This window comes from Juglans regia, chromosome 4 (assembly GCF_001411555.2).
Source record: "Juglans regia cultivar Chandler chromosome 4, Walnut 2.0, whole genome shotgun sequence".
Classification (NCBI taxonomy): Eukaryota; Viridiplantae; Streptophyta; class Magnoliopsida; order Fagales; family Juglandaceae; genus Juglans; species Juglans regia.
In genome coordinates this window covers 4,613,405-4,624,461 of record NC_049904.1, presented here as the reverse complement: position 1 = coordinate 4,624,461, position 11,057 = coordinate 4,613,405, and the positions used below count along the sequence as shown (strand labels likewise).

Genomic DNA, 11,057 nt, shown 5'->3' with positions numbered 1-11,057 from the left:
AGATTGGCCTGAGTGATTGAAGCCTCAATCTTGTGGTACTAAAAAAGTATTTTTTTAAAACAAGATATTTAAAAATATTAAAAAATACACGTAAGAAAAAGGAAAAAAAAAAAACTAATTAGAACTAACTGTGAATATATTTCTCTCCCCCATCTCTCTAATGAGTGTTCATTATCCAAAGCATTGATTAGCCTATATATATCATATCACCAATTTGTAGCCTACTTGTAGTAAGAAAATCGCAGAAAAACATACACCGAATATTTTCACAAAATAATGGTGACCCTCAAGTCTACTTCCACCATCTTTCCGAGCAAGACTACACCGGGAGGCGTATTACAGTTATCAGAGAACGACCAAATAATGCAATGGACTCATGCACCTCTCATCTGTATCTACAAAACCACCAGCGACAACAATGAAAAACCAACAACACTCGAGACTCTGAAAGACTCCCTGAGCCGTGCATTGGTTCCCTATTACCCACTAGCTGGTCGACTACGCTGGATTCATGGTGGCCGACTGGAACTCCATTGTAATGCCAAGGGAGCGCAGCTATCGGAAGCTTATTCAGAAGCAAAACTTGATGAACTTGGCGACTTTGCACCAACAAAGGCAGTCGAAGATTTGGTCCCTAAGGTTGATTATGGTAGTCCGATTGAGGATTGGCCCTTGATGCTGGTGCAGGTCACAAGGTTTAGCTGCGGTGGTCTCTGTGTTGGAACAGCCATGTCCCACACATTGGTTGATGGATGGTCTGCTGCTAAATTCTTCAACGCATGGACCAAGTTGGCACGAGGGGATGAATTGGAGGAGAATGAGATGCCTTTCCATGATCGCACCATATTACGATCATCCGAACCATTTCTGCCTCCACGCTTTGAGCATATAGAGTTCACAAAACCACCACTCCTATTAGGACACACTGATGCCAAAGAAGAGCAGATGAAAGAAACTTGTGCCACCATATTGAAAGTCAGCAAAGAGCAAGTCGAGGGACTAAGAAAAAAAGCCAACGAGATCCCACATCAAGACATGGAAATGGTGGTGACACGACCTTATTCTCGGTATGAAGCAGTCGCTAGCCACTTATGGAGGTGTATATGCAAGGCACGAGTAAGTGATAACTCTCAACCTACAAGACTTTCCTTAGGGCTTGATTATCGTAGCCGCTTGAAGCCGTCTCTCCCCCTAGGATACTTTGGAAACGCAGTTCTTACGACCGTCACATCGAAATGTGTCCATGGCGACCTATTGTCCAAGCCACATAGTTATGCTGCTGGAAAAATAAGGGAAGCCATCGAGCGTATGACAGATGAGTATATAAGGTCAGCTCTTGATTTTATAACTAGCCAAGAGGATGTGAGTGCTATGAGGAGTAACTTCCATATTCGTGCATACACAAAAACACCTAATTTCTTAGGAAATCCCAACGTTTCTGTCGGAAGTTGGATTAATTTGCCATTTTATGGTATGGATTATGGATGGGGAAAGCCAATATACGTCGGTCCAGGATTATTAAATGATGATGGCAAGTCGTTCATCATGTCAAGTCCATCTGCCGATGGATCTCTCCTCATAGCACTTCGTTTGCAAACAGAATACATGGATTCTCTTAAGAAGTTCTTCTATGACGACATGCCGTGGTAATGGGCTGTAAAAATTCAGAAACTTAATTACAAGCACTCAGTTAAATAATAGCATCGTTTATCTGTAGAATATGTGCAAGGGAAGCTGTACGTTGCTTGCTATTATGTTGATCTTAGGTTCCTTGTTTAATTTATTTCCTTGAGCTTGTGATCAGTTGAGAAAGTGATGGATATAAACTACATTTGGGTTATTATCATTGTTGGAGTCTCATTGTACTTTTAGGAGTTGGCCATAGTAGTTGATTTGTTTGGAAACTATTGCAAAATTTGCCATTAATGTTGAATAATCATAATAATAATAAAATATTTATAAAAAAAGCCTTGCAAATTTGAAGTACACCTGCCAGTCTGCCTCCACCTACCATGACCTAATTCGTAAGGAAAAAGCTAGATCCCCAGCTCTGGATTCCCGCTAATTTTTTTTTTTTTTTTTAAGAATTAAGAAAATATTATTTAATAATATTATGAATGCTTTAAAAAAATTTTAAAATTATTAAAAAAATGATGTGATAAAAAAACAAATTTTTTTTTTAAATTTGACCTAGCGGGAGCCCCAGCAATGGATGTAGACCCACTCAATTCATAAACATCGCAACCACAAAGTATATATATACTCAAAAACAAATCAAAGATTTTTTTGTTTAAAAGAATAATTTTACTTATTATCTTTACACATCACACATCATATATATTTTATTTTTTTTTCATTTTTTTTAAAAATAAGTATGTGGTGTATAGATGATGAATAGAATAACTAAATTAGTTTAACAAGAATAGAATAAAATCAAAAATAAAAAATAATAAAAAATAATAAATAATTTTAAAATATATAAAGTGTGTGGTGTGTGATGATGAATAACATCCCTCTTTTAAAAAATAAGGAGTTGAGCAACTAAAAAAGCAAACGAGATTCCATATCAGGACATGGAAATGGTGTCGACATGTCTATATTCACAGTACGAAGCATTGCCAGTCATTTATGGAGATTTGTAGGCAATTAGGCATGAGCGGGTGATAACACTCAACCAAAAAGAGTTTACACAGTATTTCAATTTCACAGCCACTTGAAGCCACCTCTCCCTTGAGGATAGTTGGGGAACATACACTACAATAAAAAGCCTCTTTAGGAACAAAAATTTTCAACCTAAATTATAGCCATTTCGTCCCAAATTATGTTTTGGGACAAAAAACATTCGTCTTGAACTCGTTCCAACAATAATGTGCCAAAAGATATATTGGGACGAAAATCATCATTTCATCCCAAAAATATATCTTTTGGGAGAAATTTGACAGAAACCATTCGAACATGTTCAAACAGGAATTTCTTTTGTCACGGTTAAAATTCGTCCCAAAATATTGTTCGAATGGTTACAATTTTATGTTCGAATATGATTAATGTGTTTGAACGATTGCAAAATACGTTCGAAGAAAAATAAATTATACACACGTTCGAACGGTATTAATTTAGCTTTCCGTTCAAACGTTAAAGGGTTAGATCAAACGATACAAGCATTCGAACGGTATATGTTCTATTCAAACACTATGAAAATAAATGCCATTCAAATGTTATGTGATCGTTCAAACTCTATGAAAATAAATTACTTTTGAACATTATGTGATCGGTCAAATGCTTAAAGCGTTCAAACGTTATGTGGTCGTTCGAACGATAACTATTTTATTTAAAGTCAATAACAAAAAACCAAATAGACATACATAATATTTGAAAAAATATATTAGAAACTGTTTAACACTCACAAAATTTTTATAATAAGTGCGAACTAAATAAATAACCGTGAGACTAGCATTGTTCGTACACAAATAGATAATCCCAAAATTTGTATGCAAAAAACCATCAGTTGCTTGGAGGCCTGTACTGTTGCATAAGTTGCTGCATTTGGAGTTACATTTGTTTTCTGAAATCTTCTTGTTGTTCTTCATGTTATTTGAGGCACATCTCTATATCTGCTTGTTTTTTCAATTGAGCGTCTAACTCATGCTGCATTGTAGTCAATTCTTCAATTCTGGAATTCGTATTCTCTAGCACTATAGAAGTCATAAATGCAAACCTGGAAGAAGAGGAAGAGGGAGAAGACTTTACATAGCGATCCAAACCCCTTAAATATCCTGAACGTTGATCCATGACTTGTGTAAAAATATTAATATCACTTGTTGAGGAATTTTGATCTGACACAAATTCAGCACATAGGGCAATCATTTTATCCTTGACATATATAAGATAAAGAATTAATATCATCATAAATATTCTAATATATTTAATTAAAACAGGTTATAATACTTACATAATTTTCACTAGCATCAAGATGAGTCCACTCTCCATTACGATCAGTGTGCAATACAGCATATAATTTTGTCAGATCATAATTGGTATCTGAATCTTGCTACAATAAATATGTGTTAAGATATGAAGTCATTATGATTCATCCAAATAATTAACTATATCCAATAAAAAAAAATAGCAATACCAATTTCTTATAGAAGGGATGAAAAGATCTTGAGCCTCCATGATGATTAATCTCCAATTTCGAAGTATTTGTTTTGTTTATAAAACTTCGCTCCTGCAAAGAAATTGAAAATATTATGAAACAAAATGACAAATAGGACAAGTAAAATAATTAAATTTAATTATACTGATATGATGAATCCTCAAACATGTCACGAAGTTTTTCCCACTCAGAAGGTTGGACATCCTGGAAATGATGTTGGCGTGCATCTTCGTTCTTCTCAAACTTTTTATAATGCTCATGACACATCGCCTTATATTTGCATAATGCATTACCCATAAGCTCTTCCACAGTCTTACGCTCCTCTCTTCGACCAAAATTTAATTCGAAATTATCCTTAAAAAAAATAGTCACAAACACATTATCATTTATAATATTCTAAATTTAAGTAAAATATAGAAATTTATTATACTAAATCAATGTTTTAAACATTACCAAACAATACTTCCTGATAAGCTTTTTAACATCTTGGGAGACTTTCTCCCACAAATATTTCAATTCTACAATCAATGGTTGTAAGTGTATGTCTATATCATTTATCGATCATCTCAGACCTAGAATGAACAAACTCATCATGAAATATGGATGTTTCATGCACTTCCACTGTGATAGATTATACGACATAAGTACAACTGGCCAAGTACTATGACTAGTACTCATGTTCTCAAACGGATTAAATCTATTTGTTGCCAACCCAAGCCGCACATTATACTGTTATTCAGCAAACCATGGGTGTTCCTGATCAAATTCCTTCCACACCTGGGAGTCAGCAGGATGTGACAAAATATCATCGTTCCTTACTCTGTCTGATGAGTGCCATGTCATGTCTACAACTGTTGCACGTGACATAAATAATCATTGTAATCTAGGTATTAATGGAAAGTGGCGTACGACCTTTTGTGGCACATTTTGCTTGTCCGATGTCCATATTGATTCATGGTATATGGGACACTCGTTCAACTGCTCGTTCTCTAGCCAAAATAATATGTAGTCATTCTTACATGTATGTATTACGTTGTGATCAAATCCGAGTCTTGTTTCAACATTTTTGCTGCATAGAAGTTACGAGGTAAAGTATTGTCGATCACTAGTGCCTCTTTAAATAGCTCAAGTAAAATATTGACTGCCTTAATAGATAATTGACACATTGATTTTATGTGAAGCTGTTTTATGGTAAATGACAACTTATTGTGTCTTCTGCATCCTGGATATAGCTCACGCTGTGAATCATTCCACAATCGTGCAAAAGTGTTATGACCCCCATCATTTGAGCTTGATGTGTCTGTGTCATCTTCATCCATAAACATTCCTGCACTGATGTCACCTAACATTTGCTCCATATCCTCATCGTATTCATCTTCAACAACCTCTGGCTGTACATCTTCATCAATCTCTTCTTCTTCAAGTGGAGCCTCAAATGAAGTTGGAATGGTTCGTCGTGTAAGACCCAATCAGTATAACCCATGTCAATACATTTAACAAACTTATGCTTATCACCAAGTCTATCTTATGAGAACGCAAATTTCTGCATTTTCTGCATGGGCATCTAATACGCCCATCACTATCACATGTACCCAATGCGAACTCCAAGAATTTCTTAACACCTTCAGCATATTCATTGTAATTCTGACTCAATCGATCGCTAACTTTCATCCAACTCTTATTCATGCCGACTATCTTCATTACAAACAATCACGTGTGCATCAGCAAACAAGCATGTATCATGTATCAATCAAGGAGTATGCCACTTTTTACCGGGTAGTTGGTCCTATCCCGTTCGGGATTATAAGATCATAGTCACCAACCAATGATCTATTATCTGTCACGTCCAATAATTAACTATTTAAGTATTATTAAATCTTAACTATTTTTATTTTAATTTAAAGATTTAGTAGCATTTTAATTTAAATACTCAATTTTATTAATTTAGAATTTTTAAGTGTTATTAAATCCTAACTATTTGTAGTTTAATTTAAAGATTTAATATTAAGTATTTTTTATTTTATTTTTTTGTATTTAGTTGAAGTTTTTTTAAACTATTTTTGAATAATCATTATTGACAACTATCCTTATATTTTTGTATTCTAATTGTTAATATATTAATGTATAGTTTCCATTCGAACGGTGCTAAACTATGTTCGATCATAACATACACGTTCGAACGATAAGACTAAACCATTCGAATGGGTTCATTCCAGATTTCAGTCGTCTTCAACAATGGAAATTCCATTAATCATGAACTCACAAAAACACAACAACAATATCAAGAGCATACAAATTTCTAACATTGCAAAATATCGTATTCAAACCAAAATGAGAATATAAAAGACATACCTAGATTTTTGGAGATGAAAAGGCGAAGAGATTAAATTATATGCTGTAAGAATAAGCTCTCCAAAAAGTAGTAATCCGAGAATAATTGAGTGAGATGAAAACTCTTTTGAGTTTGGGGGCTAGATTGAGGAAGAATGGTGAAGGGCCTCTGTTTTTTAAGAGACTGAGAGTGACGTGCAGGAGGAGAACGAGATTGTGAGGTTATGTCATGTATTTGCAGAATATTTCCTGTTCGAACGGTTATTTACTAATTGTTTAAACGTGAAACTATGTAGCGGGAAAATTTTCCTCCTAAATTTTCACGTCCAAACGTATAAACAGTATGTTCGAAAGGTAATTGATGCATTCCCGCTCTAACATTAACCGTTCGAACTCTTATTATTAACAGTTCGAATGGTTTGATAAATGTTTAATAATATTTTTTTACACTATATCTTCAAATAAAAGAACAATATTAATATATATAGACATATTAGATGATACTATAGTTTTGTAACGTAGTAATATCATATTATAATATATAATCGAGCAACTAAAAAAGCGAATGAGATTCCATATCAGGATGTGGAAATGGTGTCGACGTGTCTATATTCGCAGTACGAAGCAATTGCCAGTCATTTATGGGGATTTATAGGCAATTAGGCATGAGCAGGTGATAACGCTCAACCAAAAAGAGTTTACACTGTGTTTCAATTTCGCAACCACTTGAAGCCACCTCTCCCTTGAGGATAGTTGGGGAACATAGTTCTTCAAACCGTGACATCGAAATGTGTCCATGGCGACCTTTTGGCCAAACCATTAAACTTTGGCACAGGGAATCTGCAGGAAGCCATCGAGCATATGACAGATAAATATATAGGGTCTATTCTTGATTTTATAGCTAGTAAGGAGAATGTGAGTCTTTTGAGAGACAGCTTCCACATTGGTGGATAAAATGAAATACCAAATTTCTTAGTGAGTCCCAACGTTTCTAAGCAGGATCAATTTGATATTTGAAATACTATAACTTGATATTATTTGATTAAAATCGTGTTATTTGTACATAGGATAAATGTAGGCAGAGGTGGTGGGGCTATATATATATATATATATGCATGGTCACGGAGGGAAGCTGTTGTTGGCTGTACAATATGTCGATTTTATCAAGTTCCTTGTTTGTTTCCATGAGCTTTTTAGTTGAGAATAAAAGAGATCTAAGTGATTGGATATCAACTACTTTTGCCTATATCATGGTTGTAATCTTGGGCTTATTTTTTAGGACTTTGAGCAAAGTAGTTGATTTCCTTTGAAGCTCTTGTAGGATTTGCCATTTTATGGATGCTAGGGAAATTTTTTTTATCCCAAACACGAAATTACTGTTTGTACTTTGGATCAAGGATTCCTTCCAATAAACCAAATTGGTCAGATCTTATAAATTAGGTGAAATAGGCAAGTTAAAAGAAGAAAAATACTGGCCTAGTATTTTGCTTGCTTCTCATGATGTTAGTTGTTCTTGAAAAATTTGATCAAAGGTTTACAAAGCCTCTAGAGCACAGTGGCCTGGTATGTTACATCTCACCTACGAATGCTACATATATTGTGCCATAACTTCGAAATAAAAACATAAATTTTAAGAGGAAGAAAAGAGGAGTTCGATGAAATTAGATCTTCTCCTCTCATACCATTTCATGCATGGCAGTAGTTGAGTTGTTTTGTAAGTGTCAAAACTCTTCATTTTTCTCTACAATTATATGAAAAAAAAATTATATATGTTGCATAATGTTGAGTGGTGCTTTTTCGATAGGGTGTTAATAATAACCTCTTGAATCTTGATACATATAATAAACACCAAATTTCTTAGGGAGTTCCAATGTTTATCTTGGAAGCGGAATCAACTTCACATTTTATAGTGGAGATTATGGGTGGGGAAAGTCAATATGCATAGGTCCGGAAATGTTAAATGATGATAGAAAACTATTCATCATGTCATCTATGGATCTCTCATCATTGCACTCAGCTTGCAAACAAACTACATGGACTCTTATAAGACGTTCTTAAGTGAGGACATATTTCATGCACTAAAATCGTAGCTTTTGTAATGGATGAAACCGTCACAAAAAAGAAAAAAAAAAGGGTCAACCTACAAATGGAAGTTTGGAAACCACCACACCTCAAAATCGAAGAAGTTTCTCCTTTGACGCATCAGTCAAAGATTCTTTCTCAGCAATCTCAACGATATGTAGGGACCACAACGGGAAAATCTTGGAGTTCAAAGCATCGAAAATTCCATGATAGCCAAAGTTTCAGCAGCCCTCTTCGCTTCCCAAATGTCATCTCAACTCCAACAAAATCTACTAGTGCTAGAGGGTGATGATCAAACAATCATAACGGCCATTAAAAGCACAAATTCCTCTCCAAATTGGCAAATCACACCTATCATTGAAGATATCCTGCAAATCCTTCGACATCACAAGGAGTGAAAAATAGCAAAAATTCATCAATCTCAAAATCGATGCTCAATCTAGTTTTTGGTTGCATGCCTTTATATACTTTTCCTAGGTACATTTTTTTTTTAACGATAATAGAAAGGATTCACCTTGAATCTATATTGTATTTTAGGCTTTATTTTATAATACTAAGCATGCTTGATTAAATAAAAAATGCTAGCCAACTGTGTTCGTCAATTACCGCGTTACAATCTCCACATGAAGACAACATCGACCAGCACATGCCAAAGACATCCACCAGCAGACACCAAAATAATTTCCTTAGAATAAGGATTGAGACTCTCAACCCATCTCATCTCATCACTATAGATTTTTTAAAATTTCATACAAAATATAATAAACAATTCAATTTTATCAAATCCCAAAATAATAGTAATATTAAAAAAATATTCTAACAATATTTTATTTAATTTTCATCTAAAATCATCTCATCTCACTATCAAAACAGTTTCTAAACTATACGTGTTCCTCAATTATAGCCTTACAATCTAATGCAAGCCTTTTTTTTTTTTTTACATGTACATCTCTAGTCAGCTTTAGGTTTGTTTATTTTTTTTAGATGATATGAGATAAGATGAGATAAGTCGAAATAAAAGTTGAAAATAAAATAAAATAAGGTTATAATATATTTTTTAAAATATTATTGTTATTTTAAAATTTGAAAAATTTGAATTTTTTATTTTATTTTATGTTGAAATCTGAGAAAATTATAATGATTAGATAAAATAAGATGAAATGAGATGTGGAAACAAGCTAGCCCAATATTTTCCTTACACTACAAGACTTTTGGTTTTTTGAAACAAAAAATTCTCTCATAAAACCCCAATTTCGTACCAAAATTGTATTAGAGACGAAAACATTTCATCTCTATTTTGTCTTTAAAAGACCGTCTCAAAAGATTTTTGAAGATGAAAAAAGAATCATCTCCAAAAATAAAATTTGGCAGAACCGTTCGAACCTATTCGAACGGGTATTTTTTTTAAGACGATAATTTTTTGTCTAAAAAATACGTTCGAATCGATAAATATATGTTTGAACCGACAAGGACTGTTCGAATTTAAAATATATTCATTCGAACAGTTGACCATATTTGATTACGTTCAAACGGTTGTCGTATTCGAATGAATTTTATACATTCGAATCAATAAATTTATAAAAATGACTTTCGTTTGAACACACATAATTTACGTTCAAACTGAATATTTATTTTTGAAACTCATTGGTTCAAACAAGGTTTAGGAAATTAATGTTGTTCGAACCGACGTATGGACTGTATATCACAGTAGTCGTTCAAACTCTTTATTTTGTGTTCGAATGGGTGTGTTTTGGTTTGAATGGATTTAATAAAGATAATTGAAGTTCAAACAGTATTAATCATACCGTACATAATTTAATTAAAAATAGAATACTAATATTACAAAAATTGTAATTCAAATATCACAATTGTTCAAATGTTTTGGAACATCATAATAGAAAGACATTTAAAGAAAAAATAAATTTTAAGAATGTGGCGGTGGCATAGAGTTTTGGGACATAATTGACTGCATGTTCTCCGTCCCTAGTATCCTCAGCATGTTCTCTTCTAATCTCGCCTTAAGATCCGCTGATTGATCCAATCGAGTCGGCAACTTTTTTTTCTTGGACCTCAATCGTTCTATCTGAAGTGTTGCTTCCTCCAATTCCTTAGCCTTGTCGTCATTCGATCTGGCTCGAGAAGAGGATGATGATGTTGAGGATGGCTTCACGCAACGTCCTAAGCCACTCAAATATCTAAAACGTGATCCAAGAATTTGAGAAAGGATTTGAGCATCGTTGAGAGATGATGCATCAGAGGAATCTCCATCAGTTTTCTTAAGAGATATCATCTTGACCTACAAAAACAAAAATATTAAAGTTAGTATAAGTTACAAAAATATTATGTCACAATGGAATTAAAGAAATTTAAACTTACATAATTTGCCATTGCTTCAGAACTGGTCCAAACACTATCATGATTTTTATGTGATTTAGTATACAATTGGATCAGATCATAGTAAGCAGGACTTTCTTCTTTCTACAAAAGAAAA

At 33.7% G+C, this 11,057-nt stretch overlaps 1 protein-coding gene across 1 annotated transcript; it reads left to right on the top strand.

Moving 5' to 3' along the window:
* Positions 1 to 250: 250 nt before the first annotated feature.
* On the top strand, positions 251 to 1,815 carry LOC108988419 (spermidine hydroxycinnamoyl transferase-like). Its single transcript, XM_018961683.2, has one exon. It carries the CDS (start codon positions 277 to 279, stop codon positions 1,648 to 1,650), a length of 1,374 nt encoding a protein of 457 aa, XP_018817228.1. The 5' UTR covers positions 251 to 276; the 3' UTR covers positions 1,651 to 1,815.
* The last annotated feature ends 9,242 nt before the right edge of the window (positions 1,816 to 11,057 follow it).

Bases quoted from the DNA above. Each gene is read 5' to 3' on its own strand.
- LOC108988419 (XM_018961683.2), top strand. From the start codon at position 277: ATGGTGACCCTCAAGTCTACTTCCACCATCTTTCCGAGCAAGACTACA.